Raw genomic sequence first — 22,397 nt, 5'->3', positions numbered from 1 at the left:
TTCTAAGCAGCCTAAGTAAACTCCTAGGTCCTTCACGCGGATGCTTGTTACAGTACTTCCCATAATCACTTATCGCCACCTGCTGGATGAAGAGAAGCAGCGCTCAAGGACAAACTGTATCTCAAGGACAAACTGAACTCTTAAGTAGCTATATCTTCTGGGCTGTTTGTCCTCTGTCACTGTTGTTGTTAAAGCAAAAGCCAGCTGAATAAAGATAGTACAGACAGTTCAGAGAAATGGCACCTTCCACGGACATCTGCAGCCATCGTTGGCTGTTCTGAGAGCTTCTACATGCCTGCTGAAGGTCTCTGCTGATTGGCCCAGACTTCAGTGACTTGTGAGATACAAGGGGAGGTACTTCTCCTATATGACACTCTTCCAAACAGTTCCTCTCAGTGGTCAGTGCTCTAACGGATACTCAAAATGATAGGCAGTGCTTCCCAAGGAATTCCCATGGCATCTGTATATTTAGTTCATGAGCACCATAATATTTCCCAAACTGAAGGGATCCTATGGTGATATTTCACTGTGATCTAATAACATTTTAAAGGTTTTGATTATCCACTTTATCCTATCAACAAAATGAGAGTCACCTCAATTTTTTGGCAAAGTGATTTCGGCTTATCAATTCTACATAAACATAATGGCAAGGGCCAACTATAGTTGCTGACTTTTTCTTTTCTTACTTTAATCTAATCATAATAATGAGGATTTTGTTATAAGAAGAAAAACAATAACCAAGAGAAAATACAAAAGATATCTTAAAGTAATTGGTCAAATAATTATTAATGTGATCACTGCTTTTCATATAATCACTGCAAGGTGAAAAATTCTACCAATGAGTTTTCTTTGTATTGAAGGGGTTCAGAACAAGTCTCCCCAAAATGTGCCACTGTGGTATGTGGATTATTTTGCACTAAAGACAATGGAGAACTTGTAGATTCAAGAGAAACTTTTGCCCCTCCTGTGAGTACCTGGAAGAATTTAAATTAGGAGTTTTTCCCAGATTTAGAGCTATTGCCAGAGATCAGTTTTATTTGAGTGGCCCATCTGTGTGGCAGGGCAAACATCTTATTACCCAACATCTGCTTTTCTTCTTATTGTCCTGGGAATGACCCCCCTAACCTTGGAAGGCTCAGGCCCCTAAGCCGTTCCTTAGCTCAGAATGGCATATAGACTTCATTTTACCTTTCTGTCTTTGAACCTCTCATGTATGTGGAGTCCTCATATGTTCAAAATTAAACTTTGTTTTTCTCCTGTTTATCTGTTTCGCATCAATTTGATTATTAGATGAGCTGAAAGAAACTTTGAAGAGTAGAGGAAAATTCTTTCTCCACACAGTATTATTTTTTCTAATTGTTTTATATAAACCTACTGTTTTTATAAACATAAAAAGTGGATGCTCATCAACAACGTAGCAACTAACGTTCAGATTTAATCTGATTGAGAAAAATTAAATAAAATGGCATTTCTATCAACCAACGTTTGTCAAAAAACCTACAGTTAACATTATTGTTAAGGGTGAAAAATAATGTTTGCTTGCTAGGACTGGGAACAAGGTAAGGATGCCCGTTCACCACCGCTATTCAACATAACACTGTCTGTTCTAGCCAGTGATATAAAGCAAAAAAGGAAATAAAAGGAATACAGATTGGAAAGGAAGAAATATAACTGTCCTCATTTGCAGATGATATGATTATCTACATAAAAAATTCCAAGAAATCTATTCAAAAAAATCCTAGAGCTAGTAAAAGAGTTCAGCAAAATTGCATGATACAAGAGCAACATACAAAAACTAATTGTACTTCTATACACTAGCAATGAACACTTGGAGATCAAAATCTTAAATACAATACTATTTACAACTGCTGAAAAAAAGAAAAATGCTTAGGTGTAAATCTAATAAAAACATGATGAAAACTGTAAAATATAAATGAAAGAAATCAAAGATCTAAATAAATGAAGAGACATACTGCTGTCATGGACTGGAAAACAACATAGAAAAGATGTCAATTCTCTTCAAATTGATATACAGGTTTATTGCAATTTCTGTCAAAATTCCAGAAGATATTTTGTTGGCAAGGACAAGATTATTTTAAAATATATATGGAAAGGTAAAGTAACTAGAATAGTTAAAACAATTTTGAAGAAAAACAAAAAAAAGAATCACATGGGAAGACTCACTCTACCTGATTTCAACATTTACTGTATAGGTTCAGTAAACAACATAGATCAATGGAAAAACATAGAGAACCCAGAAATAGATCCACAAAAATATGCCTAATTAGTGTTTGACAAAGGTACAAAAGCAATGCAATGGAAGAAGGATAGATTTTTCAACATATAGTGTTAGAGAAATTGAATACTCACAGGCAAAAATATAAACTAAACACACATTTTGTACAAAAATTAATTCAAGGTTTTGGATCATAGATTTATATGTAAAACATAAAATGATAATGCTTTAGAAGAAATCACAGGAGAGAATCTTCAGGACCTAAGGCTTGGTGAAGTGTTCCTAGACCTGACACCAAAATCATGATTCATTTAAAAAAAAAAAAAAAGGATAAATTAGACTTCATCAAAATTAAAAGCACTTTAATTTTGCTAAGTAAGTGCATCAAAAGTTCCTCACAAGGCCCGTTAAGAGGCTGAAAAGACAATCTACAGACCAAGAGAAAAATATTTCCAAGCCACATATCTGATAAAGAATTCATATACAGACTTTTAAAAGAATTCTCAAAACACAACAGTAAAAAAATTAATTAAATAAACCATCCAATTAAAAAATGGGCAAAAGACAGGAAGAGATATTGCACTAGAGGATATACAGATGGCAAATAGGACATGAAAACATTCAACATCATTAGCAAATAAAGAAAAGCACATTAAGATCTCTATGAGATATTGCACACCTCTCAAAATGGCAAAAATGAAATACTGACACCCAGATTGTGGGCAAGGATGAGGGAAAACTGGATCTTTCATACATGACACGTGGCGATGTAAAATGGTACAGTCGTTCTGGAAAATAGTTCGGCAGTTTCTCAGAGAAACTAAACATACACTCACTATACGACCCAGCAACTGTCCTGCTGGGCATCTACCCCAGAGAAATGAAGACTTATGTCTAAACAAAAACCTGCACGTGGTTGTTCATAGCAGTTTTACATGTAGTAGCTAAAAACTGGAAATAACCAAAATAGATGAATGTTTAAACAGACCATGTGCATCCATAACAAGAATGCTACTCTGCAATTTAAAAAAAAAAAAGAACAAACTAGTGATATATGTAACAGCTAGGATGGATCTCAAGGACATTGTGCTGTGTAGAGATAAAAGCCAGTATCAAAAAGCCACATACTATATGATTCCATTTATATAACATTCCTGAAATGACAAACTACCTTAATATATGTATATATCTCCTGAATTTGATTTACACGATTTACCTGTCTATATCCTTCTATTAGTTGTTATCTCTGGGGGCCAATGTCATCTTTTACAGATGAACTGTTGTTAGGAGTTAGGGATGATGGAGGGAGGAGGTGAGTGTGACTCTCCAGGGTTAGCTGTGGGAGGTCTGTGGTGATGGAATACTTCCGAATCTTGATTGCAGTGGCACTTACGAAATCTAAACACCTGATAAAATGACACAGAACTATGCACACACTTTATACCATTATCAACTTTCTGTTTTGAAGATGCAGTCTCTGGGAAAACAGGATGAGGTATACGTGGGACTATCTGTACTGCCTCTGCAACTTCCTGTGAATCTATAATTATTTCAAAATAAAGAGCCGTTCTTGAAAAATCCAACTAGAGAAAAAAGAATGTATTAATGTACAAATAATATATTAATATTTGTATGATCAGATTACTTCTTCTTAGTGAATTCTAAGGGCAGGGATCCCATTTACTAATTATACTTCTGCTGAGTCGCTTTATGCCCCAATTTTTATTCTCTAGTACACAGACAAATTCTATCACATTTATAACTCTTTACTGAATTTAATGATTTACGTGTCAATGTCACTCTGTTAGATGCCAAATTCAGTTCTACACCAGTGTCATCTTTGAAACCTGAGTATAGCACAGCTCCTGGCACCTATTAGGGGTTAAATAAAGGTTGGTGAATGAGTGAGCTATATCCAAATGAACTGTACGTTCATTTTTAAAAAATGGAAGAATGAATGAGTGAATAATTGCAGATAACAGCTATGGGAGTTTAGAGTCTCCACCGGAAATATTTTGGTAAATGAAAGCACCTAATCTTACAGGGAACATGCTTATTCCATCAGTCCTGGTTATTTCCTAAAATGGAACAATTCCAAGATGGCCAGCAGGAGGCGAACTGCTCCTTAGTTTAGTGCTGAAATCTACCAAGTACCGTGGCTACAGGAGTTTCCTATATTCAGTTTTATCCCATGTTTACATTTACAAAGCTAACAATGTTTCTAAAATGACAATTTTTTTTTGTTATTTTTGCTCCTGCTATATTTATTTTTGCTGTGAAGCATAACTGTAAACTTGCAAATTCCCCATCTACAATCAGGATTTACCACCTATCTTGTCACCATGTCCTTCCCCACCCCTCGATTGAAAAAAAAAAAAAATGTGGTCAAACAAACAAAAACCACCTTACTTAAAATATACTGTGTTGGGTTTCCCTGGTGGCGCAGTGGTTGAGAGTCCGCCTGCCAATGCAGGGGTCACGGGTTCGTGACCCGGTCCGGGAAGATCCCACATGCCGCGGAGCGGCTGGACCCGTGAGCCATGGCCGCTGGGCCTGCGCGTTCGGAGCCTGTGCTCCGCAACGGGAGAGGCCACAACAGTGAGAGGCCCGCGTACCACAAAAAAAGGAAAAAATACCGTGTTAACTATTTTTAAGTGTACAGTTCAGTAGTGGTGAATATATTTGCACTGTTGTGCAACAGATCTCCAGAACTTTTTTGTCTTGCAAAACAGATGCCCATTTAACATTTCCCTATTTCCCCCACCTACACACCACTGGTAACCACCATTCTACTTTCTGTTTCTGTGAATTTGACACTTTAGAAGCCCCGTATAAGTGGAACCATACAATACTGTCTTTTGTTGACTGACTTATTCGCCTATGTCCTCCAGGTTCATATATGTTGGAGCATGTAACAGATTTTCTTTCCTTTTAAGGCTGAGTAATATTTTATTGTATGTATCGACAACATTTTGCTTATCTATTCATCTGTCCATGGACGTTGGGGCTGCTCTCAGCTATCGTGAATAATGCTTCAATGAACACTGATGTGCAGCAAGGTGTCCTTTCAAATATGGAATCAACACTCGCACACAAATGCCTTATGTCTCAATTCTCAACTCAGTCTTGTCCCCTTCAGAGTGTTTCACAAACAACTGGAGACAGATTTTGAAGAACAGCAACATCGTATAACACATAACACAAGTAGTCCTGTCTTCTACCTTCAACAGTCTCTACCATTTCCAGCCTCTGCCCACTGCCTGGTCCCAAAGCCAATGTCACATGTCTCAAGTTGGCCTTATGATACCATCCATGTTCAGGTATCAATTATATATTTTTGCATAAAAACCTCCCTAAGACATAGTAGCTTAAAATAATGATTTAATATTTCTCATGATTCTGTGACTGTGATCAGCTGGGTGGTTCTTCTGATGGTTTCCTTTGGGGCCACTCATACAGCTGCAGTCATCTGGCAGCTCCATTGGGGCTAGAGGCCATCCTCTCATTTGGGCCCTTGGAACAGGCTGTGAGCTGAGCCTCTTTCCTACATAGTTACTCATCATTCAGTAGTTAAGCACTGACTTCCTTACCTGGTAGTAGGAGCATTTTCAGAGCCAGAAGCATAAGTGGCAAGGTGACCTCATTGGTGGACAACCTCATCAGTGGAGAAGTGTCACTTCTGCCGCATTCTGTTGGTCAAAGTAAGTCACAAGGCTAACCCACATTCAAGGGATGGAGCAGCAAAGTCACATAGCAAAGAGGCATTCGGAATGGAAAAAGCCAACCATCTATTATAATGGTTAAATAGGGACATAATGGGAGGAAAACCAGTGAAACAGAGAAAGAGAAAATATGGTTGACAGATATGTGAAATCTCTTTGGTATGCACTAAATTGGAGAAATAAGTCAAAGTCTAAAATTATCCAACATAGGATTATTTAACCTAAGGTGAATTGTACCTTTCTCTGAGACACAATCTCTGAAGAAGGAAAGATCTCAAATATCCTAGAAAGTCTAAGACAACCTCAGTCCATCTTTCCTCCCATCCCTACACTCCCCTTGGACTTCAGAAAATTGGATAGGACATAAAATATTCCTCCCTGACACAGTTTAAAGGAAAACACAAACAACTCTCAGATACCACTGGAAGATGATTGCTTCATCTCAGAACAAAATAGGATGAGTAATATGAAAAGAAATGGCATCAAGCTCAGCAAATTACTACAGGATATAAAAGGTGGAAGGCTGGAAGGAAGGGTGGGAGAGAGGAAGGAAAGAAGGGAGGGAGGGAGGAAGGAAGGAACAAAGGAAGGAAGGAGGGAAGAAAGGAAGAGCTCATTACATCAATCCCATCTAGAAGAAAAACACATAGGTCAAAAGAAATGTTTCCCATTACAGAACAGGTTAACAGAAATGTGAATCCAAAAAATAAAAATAAACTTAAGGAAGGTATAATAAAACAATAGGAGGAGATTTTAAAAGAGGGATAGTAGGCTCAAAGAAGTAATAATATAGAAATCATAAATTACAAATAAGAAAGAAGAAAATAAACTTTACTGAAAAATGGAATCTGGGCCATGTAAGGAGGCTTAAGATAATCATAGTGTTTGAAAATATAAAACAAAAAGATTAATGCAATTATCAATAAGTTAATAAATTGGAAAGGATGTTAACAGTGGGTGGCTGCATTGGATGATTGTTATTTTCCTCCTTATACTTTACAATATATTTTTTAAATTGCCAAAATAAAAATAAAATCTGTCAATTAGGAAATTGTTATTTTTTTTAAGAGAGGTTATAAAAAGTAGTGAAGTTTGGAGAGGTGGTCTGAAACCAATTTATTGGAGTTTCCAAGAAAGGGGAGAGGTTGGTGAAGAAATAACATCAGGAAATAAAAACCAATCACTTATCTGTCCTTTCCTACAGTGAGAGAAGACTGAGGGAGCCAGAGGGAACAGATGCCACAGGGTAAATACTTTAGAAAAATAGAAGAAGGACACGTGCATAGTCAAAACAGAGATGTGGAATCAGTCCAGAGGCAGGAATCACAGATGTGTGTGTGAGAAAGAAGAATTAATCATTAAGAAAACAAAGCCCTGGAGGAAGTGAGGAGTCAGGTCTGGGGGGAAAAAAAAAAAAGAATCACACTTCTTCTATGATGGATTAGAAGGAAGTTGGACCAGGTGTGCACACAGAAAACAGGAAGGAAGATGATAAAAGACACATGTCTTGTGCAGTATGGCAGAATTCAAGTCAGAATGGGCCTTTTGCAATTGCGTTAGCATCGCCATGGCAGACAGCAATGTAATGAGGGAATGGCACATACACACTATTAATCTGTACCTAGTCAATATCCTTTGGTACTGGATCCTTTCTGCTGTTCAGACATTTATTACCACCTATATAGACATGGGTAAAGACACTTCAAATACTTTATGAATTTTCAAAATATTTTTTGCCTAAATGAATTTTACTGTTTTTTTCCAGATTATAAAATTAATGCATTATAGGGGAACAAGAAACTGATGATCACCCCAAATCCCACCACTCAGATACAAATATTGTTAATATTTTAGGGCATTAACTTCCAGAGGGAACAATGAGAGGGGTGACACTGAAGAGGAGAGAAAGAGAAGAAAAGGGAGAGAAGAAAGAAGAAGGGGAAAGAGGAGGAAAAGGGATTTTATTTTTCCTTTCACCAGAATCGATAAATTATCATATGCTATTTTAGAAGCTGTCATTTTGAATTCCTATGGTGTGAAGTTTTCCACTTTAGTAAATTTAGATAAGCATCACTTTTTAAGAGTTTATTCTATTATATGAATATACTACACCATTACTGTTTCTCTAGTAACAGTCAACCATTTAGACTGAGCATTACTTTGTATCTTCCAGCAGTTGAATCATGGCTTCTTCAGAACAAATTTGAAGAACTAAAAAGTTCTTCATACCGAAGACTGAAGTGTTTGTGGACAATTTTTAGACTTTCAGAACACATTTATCAAATTGCCGTCAGAGATGTCATAGCATCTTATGTTGTGCTGCCCTCCTCAAGGTCTGACTGCCTATAACTTTGAAACACTGGAGATCTGCATCTTTTAAATCTTTTTCCCACGTGGTAAGCACAAAAATACATTAATTAATGAATTTATGTTTGCCCTTTTCATTTCTTTCCTGTGCATGTCTTAATCCAGACTTTTGCCCATTTTTCAATTGAGGGTTAACGTATCTTTGTTTTATTTTAAGTGCTTTTTAAAAAAATTGGTGATATGTCGTACTATTAATACACTATTAATAAATTTATTTCAAGAACTGTTTCAGAGTTCAATTACTGATGGAGTACAACTTGATGAACTTGAACATTTTCATTGTGTTTATTAAGAAGGCAATATGACATACTCCTTAAATGTATGAACTTTGCCAGGACCTGGGTTCAAATCCCTGCCAGGGATAACCCACTAGCTATGGTTAGGTGAGTATTTTCACATTACAGGATTGTTGAGAATATATATGTAAATCATTTAGCACAATGTCTGGAACAAAATAAGTACCCAGTAATGGGTATTTATTATAATTAACATCATATTTGATTGATCTCAAGATCTTTGTTATCATAATAATATTACTGATTCATTGGTTATTTGAATTTAAATTAAACTTAAATTTAAGTTTAATCATTTGTCAACCTTCCATCAGAGATGGATGGGATGATTTCACCCGCCTCTAACACTTCTTGGTTCACTACTATCTTAGCCAATGCTAGATTCCATTGCCCTAAATTTCAAAGATAGAAGGAAGGTGTGGGAAAGAGGAAAATCTCTCCTCTTTGGTAAAGGGACGTTGCCTGAAGTCTGTCTGTTCCAGAAGCTCTAGTGTGGTTGCTGCCACCTACCTATTTCTTCCAGGCTGATTTGCTTTCCCCCACAGCAGAAGGTGTTACCTGGAGTTGATGAACATGAGAACTAAGATATTCTCCTGTATGAGATGTGAGGCTCCCTCTTGGGGCCCTAGCTGAACCAAGGCCCCGCCCCCACCGCCACCCCCAAGCTCGGTCAGGGGCTTCTTTCCCACTCAGGTTCGCGCTGCCAATAATGAAACTGAGTTTGGTGCAAGCAAGACAGGCTTTTATTCAATGGCCAGAGAATGGAGAAGGGGAGCTCATGCTCTAAAGGCACCATCTCCTCTAAGGGAGGGGAGTAAGGCAATCTTAAGGGTCAGACAGGTCATCAGGGCACTAGGAAAGGGGTGGAGATTTCCAGGGGAACCCCAGGCATGCGCGGTCTTCCACACTCCTTTGCACACGGCACCAATTGTGCAAGCAGAGTACAAATGCCCCCATTGGGCGAAGATCTTAGCATGGGGATGAAGCAAAGGTAACTCTTAGACTCCTCCAGGTTTCATCTGCACAGGTGCGGTCCTGTGGTCAAGTCAGGGCCAGGTCTGGAGCAGCTGACCACTGTGTATCTCTCAAAGCATGTATCTCTCCTAGTACAGCTGCAAAGCACCTCTGCCCAACACCAGGTACTTTTGAAACAAGCAGAGATGAGTCAGGGGAAGTGTCTTTCAGCTTTCAGGTGTTGGTATGGAAACACAGAGATAAATCAAGGCAAGGAAAGTGGTGACATTTAGCCTACTTTGTCCACCATCTTGGATCAAGCCAGTTCAGTCTGGTTTGCCCCAGGCCTTTGTGGCAGCCTGTTGATAAAACACAACTAGCCTGTATAGTTAAAAAAACAGTTTTTGCTCCTGGGGCCTGGGCTACATAGCATGGATGACACTCCCATGCACCTTCACCTTTGCCATTGAATGTTTATGACAGCAGCTTGTTACTGGAGAAATGCTGTGTGCTTTATGGAGAGGTTTTCGTTTGACATGTCAAAACTCTGAAGAGTTCCTTGTTTTGTTTTCAGTTCACCAGACATCATACTCTCCACAGGATGTAGTCAATGAAACAACTGTGAATGATCTCTGAAAGGCATTCTTGATCTTTTGTTTATTATTTTTTTAAAAAATCTGCGTTGTGCACTAGAAACGTATCTATAGATGAACTCTTTTTAAAAAATATCCTATTGAAAATTCCATCTGGTGCTTAAAAACTAGGGATGCAAAGAATAATTAATTTCAGTGTGATTGTCCTCCAGCTGCATTTCTGTAACCTGTGATTCCTTGGCTATCTTAAATGGATATTTTGCTAGGATCATCTCATTGGTTTTTATTCACCTGGGCATTCTTTAAATTGAGCAACTACTATGTGCCAGGCATTGTGCTAGAAACAGAGGATATAAAGATTATTTCTGTTCTCAGTGACAGATGACTTTGCAGACAAGACAATAAATACATGAAAGGAATATATCAATTTAAGAAACATGCTAAATACCAAATGAGAGTTATGTGAAATAAAATTCGTATTTATGGCAAGACAGGAAAAATTTAAACATAAAAATTCTTTTCTGCCCTTTGTCCTCCCCTCTCCCCCCACTGTGCATTGTGTATCAGCATTATGCATTTACCAAACCTTCCCCTTCAGCAGGAATACCTGCTCAACCATAAACAGCAACATTCTCCTAGCATCAACAAGACAAGTCCTTAGAAGATAACATTCCTTCTTAATCTTGTAAAGGATCACGTGACCCACCATCATGGCACTTAAATCTGGATTATGTAAACTGTCAATAATACATCATTTAATGTACAGCCATCTGTCTCAAAAAACTTATATAAACTGTGTCTTGACTTTTAACAGGCAGAAGAGTTCTCATAGCTTTCTGAGATGCTCTTCCCGGGTTATAATCCTCAAATTTGGCTCCAATAAAATTTTCCAATTCTTTCTTAGATTGACTGATTAATTTTCTTTGACGGTTACAACCACTGGGAGGAAAGAAATCTCACAGTATAGAGTTGCACTCCTGGCGAAAGAGCACATTCAACATCACTCAACATATATCTCATCAAAGTTATAGCTTTTGGAGATAAGCTCAAAGGATACAGTCTTAGCAAATTTAACAGAAGATCACAGGCTGGGAAAAGTATAGATGATGCAGCTTCTTGGGACTTCTCATTTTCCTTGTATGGTTTGTGGTAATGTGTTCTCTTTAGGAGACAATCCTGCCAGGTCCCTCCCTGGAAGGCCCAAGTAGAAGCCAACGATCCTCTGATACCTATAACCACATCACCTTAAAATCATTGTATTTCCTTTTATGGTTGCAGGTTGCCTTTAGCAAGCCATGTATTTAGACCTAGAATGGGGGGGGGGGGGGCAGGGTGGTGGGGGAAGAGAGGGGTTGGGGACAATCTCTTAGTAGGTCTCAATGCCATCTAGCAACACTGTGCCCAGGTTATGGAACATGGGCAGTTGGGTGCAACTACCTAAGAATGTCTAGACTTGAGGGCATGTGCTATTTATAATCTCCAAAGTCTAGGAGGGTATGATCCCATGATCGATCCCTTAGCGGGATAGAGACGAGGTTTCAAAAGGACATGTGCATTGGGCTAGAACTTAAGAGGTTGATAAGTAAGTACCAGGGGTGCAGGCATCCCATCTGTCCTATTCCCCAATTTATCTCTAATGCCTAATTCCTTGACACAGAGTAAGCACAGCTTTGAAATTTATTGTCAATCTTGATCTAATTGAATCTAATCTAGTTGCAGTGTCTTAAAGTGTGCTATTAAGTTAAAAAGTGGCGTTATCTTAAAAACAAACAAGTCCACAAATAAAAGCCCCATAGATCTACCAGCCTGTTTCTGTTTTGACCTTAATAAAAGTGAGTAACTCTTCAAAAGAGTGAAATTGTGTCAAGGTATAGAATAGTTTATGATTGAGAATTTTGAGATTTTTTAAATTGTGAAAATTTGAGCAATGAGATCTACTCATTGGACTGAGAAAATTTTGTTCTCATTTATTTAAAATTGTTTCGAGTTTTTATTAGCTTATAAACGTTCAGTTCTGAGACCCATTTTGCTTCCTTTATTTAAACCCAGCGCAATGCCATCTAAGTGATTTTTGATAGTGAAAAATACCTGGACATCATGGGACAAAATTATCAAGAGATGTAAAAATCTCATTTCCTGGATGTTTATTGAATTGTTTTGTATCTCTATTCTGTGAAAGTCAAAGTCGATTCTGAGTTCTGAATTTCTGATATATAATGAAATTGGATATGAGTTTTTAAAGTAATGTGTTAGATATCTTTATTAAAATCCTCAAATAGTCCCTTGAATTGAGGATTTGAGTGAAAGTATGAAGTTAAATTTAAAACAACCACGTTGGGGTAGGATTACATTGCTTCCTTTTGCCATCCTATGGGTATAATACCTATTCCAGAGATTCTTTCATTTCTAGTACACTAAAACGTATTTCATACCTCTACTGTTTCTGGTACAGATATGATTTCTAGCAAATATCTTTTCTTTCACTCATTATTTATCTATCACAGAAAGGATAAATGCAAAAATTTTATGTAGAAAAAAAATCTATGGAAGTTACAAGTTGGAGACTTTCCTCCTGGTTTCAGACCATTTGAAATACTGGAAAGATATTTATATATGCCTGTCACTCGCTGTTACCTAGAAGTATGACTAAATGTAATTAAAATAACACAAACAAGGATATAGGTCACAAATCAGAAATGGTTAACTCTGTGAACCTGAAATGAACTTCAGATCTTTTTTCCTCCTCCTGACAACACAGCTGGAGTTATTTGTCTACAACCCAGCACCAATCCCTGGAGAAACACCACCACCCGCCCTTCCTGACCCCACCCTCCAAACACACACCCACATCCAGGCAGGAAAGCAGCCAAGATTCTGTATATACAGCTTTTATTTGTAAATTCACATTTCTTAGCTTAGAGACACTTATTCTATAGAAGTTTTTGGTTTTTGGTTTTTGGTTTTTTTTCCCTACCTTACAATATTTAGACTGGCCAAAAAATCAGGGAAAATGCCCTTGGACTACAGCCATGACAAAATTTAACTTGGTGCTTATGAAAGCACCCACACACCAAATTCCTGTGACAGGCTTCAGCGTGAAGTATAATCACATTTAGTTTCCAAGTTCAAACAACAGTTTCAATTACAGATAAACACGTACCCACAGATCCGGGCTGGACAGTTATTGCAGCTAGTGGCAGAAAATAGTCAAGGGGGGGTGGTGGCCGTAGCCTATCCTGGAGGACTCAGTGGTTCAGCTCTATCCCGGTGGGTCTTATCTCCTTAAACAGGACCAACCAGGCCAAGTGGCCTAACCATGCTCTGCATACCTCCTTACCCTGCTAGAACCTGAACATTCGCCTTCTTCCCCCTAAGGTTTGCCCTCTTTTCTCTGATTCTTGGAAATATCTTTAGGTTTCACCTGATTTTTTGCTCTGCCATGAATAAACTAACCAGCTAGAAAATTATGCATGAGAGTTACTTACCCTCATTTAAGAAGTACTGACTGGAGGCATGGCAGCAAAATTAGGGATAAATAAAGGTTTTGTTGTGCATTTGAAAAGGAAAGAATAGCCTTTATTGGAAAAAGTAGGATACATACATTTCCATATATGATCATGTGAATTTACCATTCAAACTGAGGACTAGTCACATGTCTTAAGTAGATGAAAGAGTGCAAGAAAGGGTCTCTTTCAAGACAAGAGGTAAAAAAAAAAGCATATTGTATAAGAGCAACTGAAAGCTAAGCAGGAACAGATGTGGATGCCTTTTCCTTTAAAGAATCAGCCCAGAATTTATAGTCTGACATTTCCTTTAAGAACGGGAGATTAACAAAGTGAGAAAAATGAAATAGTTGTATATAGTAAGTTGGTCACAGTGACACTTCTAGAAAGTATCGGAAGTAGCAGTCAAGGGAAAAATGCCCCAAATGTATCCACCCAAGGGAGGCTAGAATGCCGTTTTTTCACCTGTTCACCTGCAGAGCTCCAATTCGTCCTTCAAGTCCTAGCCCAATCGTTACCACCTCTGGGAAGCCACTGCTGATACTGCCAAGCAGGACCCAGTGCCTGCTCTGTACTCCCTGGCACCCTGCCCATGGCTCCACTGTAACATTTACCATCTTTTAGGGATCACTTACACTTCTGCTGCCTCCTCTCTCTCACCAAGACTGGAAGGATCGTAACTCGCTTTTCTCTGTATTCTTGCTGTCTGGCAACGGAGAAAGGCATCTATCCATTTGATTAAGATCTGCTAAGATGCTCTACGTAGAGGCAACTGTGTCTGCATGTGTTTTGAAAAATATATAAAAATCAATGAGACACTTCTATAAAGAAGTAGATATCCTTCTGCTAAGTGCAGATAAAAATCTTCGTTATTATATATAAAACAAACATAGGAAGATTCTGAAAGGTGGAGAGGAGAAGGCAGACAGGCTAGGGATCTCGGGACCCAAGGAACAACACTGTAATGAGTTCTGCTGGGTTTTCTTTTAGTTCATATATGCCAGACTTGTTGCTGAAGAAGTCAGCAACCTGGAAATGTCAACGAGTACAGACAAAAAGAAGTCCCAAGAAAGGCCTGCTATCTCACCAGCCAAAGGACCAGAAGAGGAGTGGCCTAGCAAGGGAGAAAACAGTAACTGCTCCACTCCAACTACACAGCACATAAAAGACCATGATCCCACCCATGCCAGCAAAGACAGTGGTTTGCCAGGTTGTGAAAAGGTGCCCCAAGTCCTCTGCCAGGATAGCATCAGAGAAGACTGAGTAGGAAACTGGTAATTTCATTCCAACTTAGTGATAATAAAGTTTTCCCTGCCACCCCTGTCCACAACATCAGTGGAGACCACATGGGGGCAGTAACAAGGTGCCCTGCACATCTCAGCCAGGGAAGCATCAACGGAGACCCAGTGGGAAGCTGAATTCTCACCCTGCCTAGTAACAAGGGTCCCCTCTTACCCCATGTCAATAGAGGCTGCGTAAGGAACCTGGCAATAATGAAACAGTGCCCCCAATTCCCCTGCTAGGGTGATGACAGAGAAAGTCAGCTAAAACAGAAGGTTTAAATAAGATCCCTAGTTTCATACATAATCCCTAAAATACCCAGGTTTCAGCTGAAAATCATTCACTACAACAAGAACCAGAAAAATCTTTTTGAATGAAAAAAGACAATAGATGTGAACACAAAGATGACACACGTAGAAATTATCTGACAAGGATTTTACAACAGCCATCATAAAAATCTTCAGGAAGCAATTATGAACATGTTTGAAACAAATGCAAAAATGGAAAGTCTCAGCAAAGAGATAAAATTTCTCAGCAAAGAAATAAAAGCTACAAAGAAGAATCAAATGGAAATTTTAGAAATAAAAAAACACAATAGCTGAAATATAAAAATCAGTGGGTGGGCTCAACAGCAGAATGGATTAGACAGAGGAAAGAATCCGTGAACTTGTAGATAGAAAAATAGAAATTACCCAATATGAACAACAAAGAAAAAAACAGACTGGGGAAAAAAAATATACAGAACCTCAGGGATCTGTGGGACTAAAACAAAACCAATGAGACTTTGTAAATTAGTAAATAATTTTCAGATGCAAATTGTATTATCTAAATTAGGTCTTTGTGGCCCCTATGCTTTTGAAGAACAAGTATCATATGAAGGACAAATACAGATCTTTGTTGAATTAATATAGCACTTATATCAGACCCACGTAGCCTAAAAGTGAATGTAGCTTTTGAAAGTCCACAGGTTGGTACTAAAGGGTATAGTCTATGAAGCAGAGAAATCAAGTTCATTTATCATGACTACCGAGAAGATATAAAATGATGATAACACATTCTCTTCAAATCAATGGAACTTCAAAATGAACAGCTCAGAACAGTATAGCTCTGCTGCTGGTAGCATCGTTTTTTGTGCACAGAGGAAAACATTCCTACTATCTGGATGAAAAATGCCACCTTGCATGAGTTGACAAGCTCTGTGAAGCTTCACTAAGACAAGACACACTTTTAACAGTCTAAAACCACCATTTGGGGAGTTATTTTCAACCTATGTTAAATACCAGTGAGAAGGATGGGAATATTTTTCTTCTTTGGTACACATGTTGAGTAAAATTTTATAAAAAAGATGTACTCAATACAGGTCTTCCCTCAAAGTTTAACTTGAAAGAATCATTAAATCTGAAGAAGCCCAGTCACAGTTAAAAAACAACACAGGATTACATACTTTGGCTTTTGAGGGGCTGTACAGAAAAGATAGAAATGGGGCCTCAAATATTGTTGCTTCCATTAACTTTTATGATTAAAATTAAAATAAACTCCAAGTTAAAAAGAATCCAGAATCACTTTTCAATTCTTATGAAGAAACGAATGAAACATGGCCTATTCCAATCCTACTCATTAGTGTAGTGTTTGCCAGCAACATAGAAGTTTATTAATGATAGTAAGATTCAAACATCTGGTGTCCAGAGAATGTTCACAGCTACTTCTGCCCTTAAGAGAAGTAGAAGAGCAGTTTTAGGTATGGTCTGTCTTTATTCCCAAATCTGAACAATTCTTACACATTCAGACACGTGCGTGACTCAATAGGAACACTTTCCTACTGTTATGCGGAGGCCACAAGTTTCCCTGAGATGGTTGTGTATCACAAGAGGATTCCCAGTTCTAACTCTGGTCAACAGTCTCCAAACAATGCAATAGTGTAAATAGAGGATGTATAAAATAGAAGGTTCTTTCAAAAAGATTTACGGCGTGGTTTTGGAATAAAAAACATCAGCCTTCTTGGTTAAAGGTTGGCAAATGTGTTTTCAACTTTAAAATGTCTGAAATTCGCTCTTTTCTTTCTTGATAGAAGCTGAGTCCAGTGATGTGTTCAACATCTGTGATTCGAGCTCTGTGTCGCCTCAACAACTCTTCAACCCATGAGGATTCATGCTTCCCATGCTATGAGCGTGGGAAAGGAAGAAAAGTCACTGGAGAGCAGTCAATTAACCTTCCCTATGAACTTTCCATCTCCCCCATTTTAATCAGCCGTGACACCTTGGCTTTTAAATGGCATATACCACGACAGTTGTTAGGCACAATCCCCTCTTGAGTAGCTCGCTATCTAATACGTACCATGCATGCTTGTTTAATAGATGTATCAAATCTGGGAAAAGTATACGTGGAACAGATGTTCCTCTATTACTTTGGTGCAAGAAACGTCAACAGTATGGGGTTAAAAAATGTTAGAAAACAGAAGCAACATGCCATGTAGAAAGAATATGGAAATTAGCATAAAGAAACTTGGATTCAAGTCCTGTTTCTACCATTATCCTACCAGGTAAACTGAGGCAAGTTATTTAACATCTGAATCCTAATTCTCTTACCTGCACCCTCCTTACTGGGTTACTCTGAAGATCAAATGTAATGATGTGTGCAAACGCACCGTACAAACGCTAGTTCTTATCCGAATCAGTTATCTATGTGGTTGCGATGAAGAAAGGATTAGGGGAAGTGGTAGAACGCACTTTCATTTCTGGTGAGGTGGTGAAGTTTTAGCTAATACGAGATCGAAAAAGAATTAAAGCCTTAGGCTCTGGCACATGGAAGCAGAGATGGTAGCTAAGGCAGGTAATAGGGATAGAAATCATACATCCATGTGCTGGTATACATTTTTCTGAAAATGGCTACTGGAGAAAGTCAGATGAAGAATATATCCACTGGTTGGTGTGCTATGATTATACTTTAAAGGCATACTTCAATAAAGGTTCATGTACCCTTAAGATATTGTTAGTTGGAAATGGCAAATATTAGACGTTTCACATAAAAAGGAACAGACCAATAATTTCCACTTTCCCATTAGCCTCCAATCATCCACTACCCAAAACTGCTGCTCCACTCGGTCTCCTCCTCGGCAGCAGTCCTCACTCTCTGACTCAATAGACTACTTGGCCAGTAGATATCTGCCATCTGTTCCAATATTTACAGGAATAAATAAAAAGTACACACAAGGGATCTGTTCTCTCAGGCCAATATCCAGCTAATCCTTAGTCACCATTTCTGTGAGTATGTGTGATACACCTTCAAATAATCCTCTTTCTGGATCACGTTCAATATTTAGTGTCTTCTAATTACACTGCCATTATAGAATTTGTTAAACGCTTGTATTTAAGGTATCGGTACCATAGCTTTTGGAATGTACAGATGGAAAAGGAACTCAATGCCTAATTCATGGCACTTAACATCACTGTGGTCAGTGAAATGTAAGCATAAGTCTATTGCTGCCTTTTTTTGCAGGGAAGGGCCCAGAATTCATACATGGATTTAATGGCTAAGCCATACGAAGTCACTAAGTTTTGACATTTTGATCTTACTGTTAGTGCTTTTAACAGACAAGAATGATCTTCTCTGAAGATATGTCATCTTAGGGGGTCAAATTTAAAACCACCCTATAATTTCGAAGTACATGTATGTACCAGTTATGTTAGATATGACACACACAAACATATTTATGTATCAATGTTTAAGGTAAATTGAAAAAGGTTACTTACAGCACAGCTCTCACTGTTATCAGTCCTGTGAGGCAAAATGAAAGCCAAGGTATCTAGATTTTCACACTGTGAGGGAGTCTGAGATGTATCTTTACAACTTGTTAGCACAATGAAGAAGTGAGTTGGAATCAGAATTTCTTGATTACGGATGATTCTGCTGTTTCTGTAAAATATGGTAATATTCACTTTAAGAAAGAAATAACTATCTTCCTCTTATTGAATATTTCACTCAAGTATATTGTTAATACAACACATCCCAAAATAAAATTCAGTCAAATAATTAAACATACTGTAAGAAGCTAGTTATCATAATACCTCAACATTTTCTGCCAGATGGAGAAAGAATAAGAATTAGAAGACAGCTAAACACAATCCAAATAATGTGATTTTCTACAGAAATTTATTAAACTTTGGATTTTGGGGGGTAATTCTACATTAACAAACTGAAATTGAGACACTAAAGAGAAAAATATCAATTTTGAATTTGTACAACCAAGACCCTAAAGCATTACTGATAGTCTCTTATATTCTAGGCAGTTATGAACAGAGAGTGAAAGAGAACTGGTCTGGGACTTTTTTATTCTAGATCCTTCAGAGAACCTATGAACTCTCCTATGTTTTACCTGGATCTTCTTTCCTATCCCATAACTTTTTTTTTTTTTAATTGAAGCATATTCTCAAAGATGTCCCAAGTGACACTTTTACCTCACCTTAATTCTGCCATTTCCTTTGGTCTCAAAACTAGATTTGTTTGAAATTTTAAAAAAAGACAACCTAGGTTTGTTTGGGTGGTATTTTAGCATCTTTCAAAATTTAAGGTAGTGGTATCATTGTTTTTAAACATAATCGTATGTGGAACCATGATACATAAAATAGATGGAAACAGCGCTCTGGTTGAAGCTGTGAATGGGAAAGGTATAAGTTCTCTTCTTTACCCGCTCTACTGCTGTCATCTCTGAGGCATTTACATGGGACCCTTATGCCTCAAGGGATATAGTAAAAACAACAAAAAGAAAAATGTAATTTTACAAACTAAAGTGGTCACAGGTGTATGTGTGTAAACAGTAATCCCTAAATCTGCCTGAGAGAGTGGTTCTCAGAAAGGGGCTGAACCTCAGTGGATGTTTCACTCTCTTTTTCTTACAGTCTGAATAGCAACAAAATTGCTCCCCAAAATATTGTTAATTATTGTTTTAATAAAGATTAACTAGTCTCTAAAATGTTCTTCCCCTCTCCTTTATAAAAACAGCACCACTGATGGTTTCTCAAGAAGGTCACTGTATCATTCCCCTCCCGGCAGAGTTGGGTAAAAGCTGTGACATTAGACCAGGGGCAACCCTGGGGCACTACCGCTTTATAAGCCTTCTGCTTCCTTGACTCGGGGTGCCTCCAGCCACACTATATCATTCTTCATCTTCTAATTGGCAGTATGCAAGTTGAGACAGTATCTTAACAACAGCCACACAGAGAGATTTTTCAACACTGATGTTATCTTCTTAACAAAGGCAGAGTTCAGTATTTAATAGGAACCACAGAATTATTCATCTGAGCTGAGTGGGCGATAAGCACTACTTTCATCTAAAAAATATTTAACACTGAGCAAAACATCAAAATTAATCAGACATTTCAAGGGGCTTCCAGCGTAATCAGAAATGTCATGTACATAAATATGAACAGTATCAGATAGAAAAGGTTCTGCTGACTCAGCTGGATGGTAATCTCACTTGAGAGCTGTTTTCAAGAGGAAATGAAATACGTTCTTACTGTTTCAGAGTCTCCAGGGAATCATAATGTCCGTCATAATCAAAATCAAAGACGGGACCACTGACAACATTGAGACCATTTCTTTCTTCAGCATACCTTTGCAGTAGGGTGCCGTGAAAGTAGTGCCATGTAACTGAAACAAGGAGGAGGACAGTATAGTTTCAAAAGAACAAGGCGCCATGTTGTCATGTGAAATAAATCAACACCATGATTCCAAATTAGCATCTGTCATAATTAGGGATAAAGTCAAGTTTGGCCAAAAATACACTGTTCAGCTTTGGCCCTTGGAAGGACTAACCAGCAAATGCTGAATTCAACTCTATTTCAGCCATCCTTAAACATGGGCATTATCATGAAGCTGTGATCACACATCATCATTAAGCATAAAAAAAAAATCATGAACACAAACAAGGCAGGTTATTCAAATTTATTGTTAATATCTGAATTTTTCTGAAATATTCAAAAGCATTCTAGATGTAAATTAGAGTAAAAATTTCCTTGTATGCTCTATATTTTGAAATTCTATGTCACAAAGTATAAATGTGTATTTATTCTTATAAGAGTCAAGTACTGCAATAATTAATAATGATGTAAAATCTATTTCTTTTAAAATAAAAAACAATTATCAAGAACTTCCAAATAGTTAAATAGTACAACAGACTGAAATTTAATATATGCTAGTAGACCGTATTAGCTATATAACTTAGGAAGAACATTACATACTTTTTCCACCAGAAATCCTTGTAAACACCTAAGTACAAAGCATAATAATAACTATAGGAATATACCATAATTCTAATACTTGTAGAATTTTTTATGTACTGGTATTCTCAAAGTTAAACAAACCTATAAGAACATATCTGATGTTTAGTCATTTAATTTAGAGCATCAGTCTTAGTACATATAAATCATACCTATAATTTAGGGAAATTCATTGAAATTATGAGATATAAGATTAAAATTTTTTACCTTGAAAACTCTGGTACATGGGCACTATATTAGTAGTAAGCAATGCTTCAGAATATACTTGACTTGAACCTTTATTTAATTCTACAAAGAAAATAACAAGGTCAACTATTTCATTCTTCACAAATAACACCAGGAATTATACTTTCTCATGGGAGGCATTTAAAAACATCAGCTGAGTATCATCTTAAACTTGTAAAACTTTCCCAGGTACTGGGTCAAGGGGAAATGCAATGTGTTTGGTCAAGTTCCTTAAAAAAACAAAATATTTGGATCTTTTCTTCTTCAAGATGAATTTATCAATGAAACAGAATCTTTAACATGAAGGTCCCAAATTAAACATATTCAAATTTTACCTCATTTGCCTTATTTCAACTAAAGTATATAGTGTTAACAATCTTCTTTCCTTAAACTCTCTCAGAGTGAAAAGAAAAAAAGAGAATATCTGGCTTCAGAACAACACCTACTAACTAGAAAAAACATCACAGGATGTCTGCCCCAAAATGCTGTACAAGGCTTCTTTGTATGGACTTCTGGCTTAGACCTGTCTATTTTTAATAATGCAGTAGCCAAGTTCTGACTTCAGAAGCTCGCTCTGGGGACTCGATTGGATATTGAGTGTATTTGAGCACCTGGAGGCTTCTGAGTTTTGCCTTTTTAGGACAGATTCAAATTGTCTTCTCATTCACATACAAGTCTGCCACTGAAAACACAGAACACTTAACTTCCAAAAAAGCCATTCCCTGAGGGCCTTGTATCAGTGAAAGAACAAGCACACTTAGGCTCTCCCTTTACCTAATTCTTTGACAAGTCACATTCTTCTTTTCAAACAACAAAATGATACCTCCTTCCTAAGAACCCTGATGCATCCTTCTGACCTGAGTTTTCCCAAATTCTGTTGAAAAGAAATGCAGAAAAGTGAAGAATGTTCTACCTACAGGGCCTGCACTAAATCCATCACCCTCCAAA

At 37.6% G+C, this 22,397-nt stretch overlaps 1 protein-coding gene across 1 annotated transcript in view; it reads right to left on the bottom strand.

Moving 5' to 3' along the window:
• Positions 1 to 13,719: 13,719 nt before the first annotated feature.
• The window catches only part of ENPP1 (ectonucleotide pyrophosphatase/phosphodiesterase 1), a 67,244-nt gene continuing 58,566 nt past the window's right edge, over positions 13,720 to 22,397 (bottom strand). Inside the window, exons 22-25 of the mRNA XM_030853434.2 lie at positions 21,432 to 21,512; positions 20,463 to 20,595; positions 18,699 to 18,861; positions 13,720 to 17,109 (exon numbers count right to left, since the gene is read on the bottom strand). Of these exons, the coding sequence (XP_030709294.2) occupies positions 16,939 to 17,109; positions 18,699 to 18,861; positions 20,463 to 20,595; positions 21,432 to 21,512 (548 nt within the window). The 3' untranslated portion in view covers positions 13,720 to 16,938. The remainder of the gene's footprint in view (positions 17,110 to 18,698; positions 18,862 to 20,462; positions 20,596 to 21,431; positions 21,513 to 22,397) is intronic.

This window comes from Globicephala melas, chromosome 14, assembly GCF_963455315.2.
Source record: "Globicephala melas chromosome 14, mGloMel1.2, whole genome shotgun sequence".
NCBI lineage: Eukaryota > Metazoa > Chordata > Mammalia > Artiodactyla > Delphinidae > Globicephala > Globicephala melas.
This window is presented reverse-complemented; position numbering and strand designations above follow the sequence as displayed.